The sequence below is a fragment of the Lactuca serriola genome, chromosome 3, assembly GCF_051521515.1.
Source record: "Lactuca serriola cultivar US96UC23 chromosome 3, Lser_US96UC23_V15, whole genome shotgun sequence".
NCBI lineage: Eukaryota > Viridiplantae > Streptophyta > Magnoliopsida > Asterales > Asteraceae > Lactuca > Lactuca serriola.
Genome location: NC_136410.1, coordinates 15,481,857 through 15,488,140, shown reverse-complemented (window position 1 = coordinate 15,488,140; position 6,284 = coordinate 15,481,857). Strand labels below are relative to the sequence as shown.

At 33.7% G+C, this 6,284-nt stretch overlaps 1 protein-coding gene across 1 annotated transcript; it reads right to left on the bottom strand.

Annotated features, from left to right (window-relative positions):
• Positions 1-1,944: 1,944 nt before the first annotated feature.
• On the bottom strand, positions 1,945-5,594 carry LOC145091530 (uncharacterized). The gene is made up of 5 exons (XM_079029268.1): positions 4,973-5,594; positions 2,953-4,600; positions 2,602-2,662; positions 2,283-2,506; positions 1,945-2,195 (listed from the first exon to the last, which is right to left on the bottom strand). Exons 1-5 carry the CDS (start codon positions 5,088-5,090, stop codon positions 2,135-2,137), a joined length of 2,112 nt encoding a protein of 703 aa, XP_078885394.1. The 5' UTR covers positions 5,091-5,594; the 3' UTR covers positions 1,945-2,134.
• Between the last annotated feature and the right edge of the window lie 690 nt (positions 5,595-6,284).

The following is a 6,284-nucleotide window of genomic DNA, read 5'->3' as shown; positions in this document are numbered from 1 at the left end:
AAATTTTGACTTGAAAATCGGGACGTTACAAGTTGGTATCAGAGCCCTGGTTTGAGTGAACTAAATGAACACTCATGTGATTTCAGACTCAAACTAAGGATCTGAGTAATTAATAAATCTTTTCATAAAAAGAATAATACAAAAAGGAAAGAGTGTGATGCATATAGTCAGCCAAAGCTCAGAAAAGAAAGTGATTCCCAAAATATATGTATTTGTGATAATTGCTTAAATGTGAAATGTTAGAAATACATGCTAGTATGTAAGCTAGAGAACTGCTTGTTGTTTGCTACATAGAACCTATATTGATATTAGTTAGTTATTTGACAAATACGTTAGGTTGGATGCTCCCGGAATTAAATAGTTTTAGATTGTCTAATTTGGCGCTATTTCGCAGCTCTCGTATGAGTCCAACCGTTGTAGTGTCAAATCTTTCAATCAACAGACTGTTTGGTTTTAGAGGCATGCAATCATATTCATTTGGTAATTAGTTAATATTGCTAGGATGCTAGTTATCTATGTGACTCTTGCGTTGACAAACATGATTTGGCCCCTGACACCTGTATGAAAGACCGAGTTTTGACCCCTAGTATATGTATGAAAGACCAGGGTTTGGCCCCTGTCAGTTGTATGGAGACAAGGATTCAGCCCCTAACACTTGTACAAGTAATGACCATGATTTGGCTCATAGCAGAAAGTGATGGTAAGACTATTATTTTGACCCATAACAGTCACTTGGGATTGAAATAGACTCGTTATGTTATGTATGGTATGTAGTATTTTGGAAAACTCAGTAAGTTTTGTGCTTACAGTTTTGTGGTTTATATGTTTCAGATACTTTTGGTTCCAAATGGAAAGGTCCAGCTTGATCGCACAACATCCCTTAAAGATTTTTCCTTACTTTTTATTTGATTCACCCTAGTGTTTGAGAATACATTGTTGGGGTTTTAAAACAATTAGTTGTATCGTTTTTAGGTGTTCTAAAAAAAACGAAAATTTTACTAGTATTTTGGTACGTTTCAATAAGTGTGAAAACTATGTTAGGATTGTTTGGTATTTATAGAGTGATAAATGTATTTAAACTTTTGAAAATTTAATTGTTATAATTATTGAATAACAACAACAACTTCTTTTATTTTAAAGTTACCGTTGGAATAAGAAAAAAAAAATTGACCAATGAAATGAAGAAAAAGGAGGCGGGGAAGCCTCCCCTCACTTGGAAACCACACACCCAAAACTACGCCGACGGTGTTGTATTTCCGACCGTGGTTCGGTTCCCGTACCATCTAAACCGCTACACACCATCAGGCCTTATTAGATACAAATATAGAATATAGTTTTCAAAAGAAAATATAACTTTTCCGTTCATACATATAAAATAACAATGTAATTCTAAAATTATATCATTTGTTTGAAAGAAAATATAATAATTATATTTCATAATGAATAATACCAAAAAATACTATCACAATAAAAATATAATAATATATTATTTTCTGTCTGAAAAACTACAGTAAAATTACAATAAAACTGTAAACAAAAAAATAATATAAAATGTCTGTTTTATGTTATAAAAATATAATAAAACTAACATAAAACAATATCATTAAAAATATTAAAATTATAAGATGACTTAACTTACTGGTTAATAATCGGAATATGATACCTTTTTTTGTGAAAGGTAACCCATGATACAAAAGCACTGGAAAGAAAAGATTGGTATCTATTAAAATACACATATTTAAGGTTCCTTAACCAACACTAAAATCAACTCACATGCATGCTTCTGACTTAATCTTGACTCTCTTTCTCTCCTACATCCGAGGCGAATATTCCTTCCGTTTCATTACTAATTATTGCAAAGATTTCTGACATTTTTCATCTATTCTTTAAATTCAACAAAACTATTAATTAATTACTCAAATTCTTAACTAATTTAATATCAAGTTTTTCATTTAAAAAAATTAACATAAAACATATATAACTTAAATACAAAAATAAAGATTTACTACCAACATCACAAAATAGAAAATATAAACGAATAAAACCTGAACAGCGTGAAATTCGGATAACATAACTAACATCCCAAACTGCTCATGCGTGTAAATAAATATCTTCAACCCAAATTGCATTTGATTCATTTAGAAACAACAGGTTTCGGAACTTTCATGCCGAATCCATGCTTTACCCTCTCAACCCTGTATATGATCATCAAGAAACAATGTTAGACCAAATTATATTCATGAAAAAGGTCAACAAACAACGACAAAAAAGTCAAAATTTACGTCGGAGCAAGCTTGCCAAGACCATCAAGTTCTTCGCCGGTGTCTTCATCCACGACTTTCCCGGAAATGTCGATGATATAAGACTTATCTTTTGTCGTCGGAAGACCTCTGCCTGCAAGAAGATCTAAATCTTTTTGGTTAAGTTCTCTTCCGTTCACAAAAACCCTAGTGTTCCCAGCACCGCAGTTCTTAGGCAGCGGATAGTCAAATTCTTCGATAAATGGCTGCAAAATGGTAGCAATCGGATTGAATTTTGACATCAAACACAGAAAATGGAACGAACTGAACTCAAAAATGAAGACAAAAAAACCGATCTTACAGGAATAATCCCAAGGCAAGGTTGGTTTATCACTCCCCAGAATCCAGCTATGGGGTCATACCTGATTGAAGAAGAAGAAGAAGAGGAAATATATGAGGAAGGTTTGACTTTCAAGGTCAAAAAGAAGTTGCAGTTTGACTTTTGAGGTCACACATGCCAGCTTCTAAATTCATGAATTTCGACATTTTCTTAGGAATTTAGTAAAAATGGTGATGGATGAATTGACTTCACAACAGTTGAACACAATCATTAAGAATGATGGTGTTAACATCATAACGAAATCCATACCAAGATCGAATATAAAAGGCAACATGTTTGACCATAAAAGTCAAAATTGGTATAAATACTAACCAGAACTCTCCAGGATGAATAGGCCCAGCTAACTTCTCTGCCTTTTTAACTTGACGATCAGTCAGAAGCTGACCATTCACAAAAACATCCGATCTTCCTTTCTCCACTACACGTTCACTACTCGACCTTGAAAAATCTTTAAGTCTCTTCTTAATCAAACCCGCAAAGAAAGATTCTGTTCCCCCTTTCTTGTTCCTTAATTGATCATCTTCTTTATCTTTACTAACAGCTTCACAGTTTAAATACTCAGTTAAAGACACATCAATCTCAGTCGCCACCAATGCATCTTTCAAAGATTTCTTGTTTTCAACAATCACCCTTTCCTCGTCCCTTCTTTGACTTTGACTCAAATCGTTATTTTGACTTTCTAAATTCTCATTTGACATTGAGAATGAGGCTTTGTCAATTACAGTTGCAGCAGCATCAGGGCTTTGCTCATTCGGTGATAAATTTGGTTCGGTGTCTGCTAACTGGAAATTGTAACCGGATTTATCGTAATCACGAGAGCTATGAACGCTAGGGTTTGACTTTGTTTTATTGACTTTTTGTTGTGATGAAGAAACTGAAGTAACGATTCTGTTATCCTCAAGTGTTATGGATATTAAAGAAGAACAAACTGCACATTTCATCTTTTTATGAACATTCTTTTCCATAACCCAAAGTTTTTTAGGGATTTTTAGCGACTCAAAGCAATTACAACAACTTATAAAAGGAGCACCACCAGATACAGGACGCGATACACGTTCACCTCCATGACTCAGAATCACCCGTCTTCGTGGATATCTTCTACCAAAACTACCAGTTCCCGTATCAAGATGACGTGGCAGCTGACGTTGACCGTAAGTCAGAGGATCATGAGCAGGGAGGCTGTTAAAAGACGGAAAAGGACGGATCTTTGGAAGGGTATTACTGTGCCAATTGGTGTTGTAACATTGTGAACATGAGCATGAAGGGCGATGAAAAAGGGTGTCTTGATTGTAGCCAAGAAAAGGGTCATGGTATGTTGGAGGTAGGTATTGATGATGTGAAGGCTGATGTGGAGGCTGATGTGGCCATGGATACGAACCGGTTAATCTTCCATTTGGGTTTTCGGTTACATTGCATGATCTGGTAAGTTGAGTTCGTAATTCATCAAGTTTTTGAAGAAGTTGGGCTCTATCATTTTCTAAATCTTGAACCCTTGTCAGCTCATTTAAACCACCAAAGCTGTGAGAACTTGAAGGACCTTCGTTTGAATATGGTAAATTCCCAAATCTATCCCTTTCGACTGTACTAGAATTTCTATGAATCCCCACTGTCCTTGACCTAATTGGACCAAAAGGGTGTCTAATTTCTTGTGATTCGCCATAGTTAGGAACATTCATGTCCCAATCGTTGAAAACCTTCACTTTGGTTTGATCAAAATCAAGCCTTCGTTTCCTAATTTGATCCGAATCTGTGAATCTTTCGCGTTTCTCTTTTTTAGATGAAGAACTAGCGGACAGTTTTGAAATTTTTTCGTGGACGGTTTTACCCTGCCTTCTTCCAAGCTCAAATTCATCATTTTCTCTTTCGATAACAGAAGCAGACTCTAGGCTAGCTTTTTCTTTCTTCTCGTTATCAGATCTTTCTAAGGGTCTTTTTTCACGAGCTGGAGTGGATTGTTTTCCTGATTCATCCAAAACACAACATCCATCACATTTATCATACACATTTCTTTCAAGAATCAAGAATATACCTTGTCATCTCCTATTCATATATCTGATTTTGGAAAGTCAAACGTGGGACTTTGCATATTCCAAGTCTCTATTGGTATTGATGTTAGCTAAGAATGTGTTCTTACATCAATCCGTTTCTATAAAATTAATGTAACTACAAGTTTCTTTCAATAATCGACACAGTTCTTACAGATTTTGTAGTTAAAACTTAGAAAGCTAATGATTTGACCATCAAAAGTCAAAATTCATATATAAACACATTATAAAACATGAAGATAAAGTAATTTAATTTATATGAATGGGGTATAAGGTTGCAAAATTACCTCGAAGAACAGCACCACAGCCTCCGCACTGGTAAACAGAGTACTCAGGAAGCTCAGGAAGAAGATTTTCACATTTAGGGCAGCGAACCAATCTTACTGATGAACCTTCTTCTTCCATTTTTTTGTCCGATAAACATTAACAGACCCACATCAAATTCACCGAACCTCGAGTTAAATTACAAGAAACCCACATAAAAGACTTGTTCAAAACCTATCGTAATCAACAACAACAACAAAAAAAAAAGTAATATAATATCTGAAGATTGAATCTTTCTCGTGGGGTTTTAAATTATGGAAGCCAGTGAAGAAAGAACAGACAAATAAAACAAAAAAGTTGGTGTTCTTGGATTGAGACTGAGTGGGTGAAAAGTGAGTGTTGATGAGCTGAGAAATTACTTCTTCCAAGAAAAGGGAAAGTTTGGAGGGAATTGGAATAACAGTGGGACCCATGGCTCCTGGAAACGGTTTCTTCGAATGATGAAAATGGGTAAAAAGCAGATTGGGATTTGAGGAAGTTTACATAGGAGAGGAAGACACGACGTCGTAGCACCAAGAATATGTATATACAATTATATACATATTTATTTTTATTTAAACGCAAAAACGAAAGTTACTTTGAAAAAGCAAAAGATAAAGAATGGGGGAAGAAGTGCTTTTTGTGGCTTATTAAGCTTCTTTGATAGCCGAAAGCAAAGTGAGAGAGACCACACAGTGTTTTTAAACAGGTTAAAAAAACTTTTTGTTATATTTGAAGTTATATGCTTAAAGATTGGAGATTTGAAGGTTTTTAATTTTATTTATTTAGAAAAATATATATTAAAAATTAAAACGGGCTATTGTAATATATAAATGATTTTTTTTTTTTTTTTGATATGAGAATTGAGTTGGCGAATCTGTCAAAACTTTGTATTCTAATAAGTTTCCATCAATCGAGTGTAACGTAACCGGTGATGTTTGACAAGCAATAACAAGAGACTTGTTCATGATAGCTTCGTTTGATTTTCTTTTTTAAATGTGTTAAACAATTAATCTTTCAAATCCGTATATTGAATCTTTCAAAACTTGTGATGATGACATTTGAAGAATTTGTTAAACTATGTATCACGTAGGTGCATGATGTAACATTACTTACTAAAGTTGGAAAAATATATTATAATTAAAATATGTTAGTGGTTTTATTTATATAACAAAATTTTATTTCTTTACTAATTTATGTAAGAAAACGGGTATTTATATGATTTTTAAAAGGAAAATGTTAATTAAAAATTTTTTTCCACTTGTTTTAAAATATCACTTATTTTTTTACTTTTCT

Excerpts from the sequence above, each read along its gene's own strand:
- LOC145091530 (XM_079029268.1), bottom strand. The coding sequence starts at position 5,090 with ATGGAAGAAGAAGGTTCATCAGTAAGATTGGTTCGCTGCCCTAAATGT. Across the intron at positions 2,507-2,601 it reads CTTGCCTTGGGATTATTCCT|CCATTTATCGAAGAATTTGA; the intron begins GTAAGATCGGTT and ends ACCATTTTGCAG. Across the intron at positions 2,196-2,282 it reads CTTGGCAAGCTTGCTCCGAC|GGTTGAGAGGGTAAAGCATG; the intron begins GTAAATTTTGAC and ends GATCATATACAG.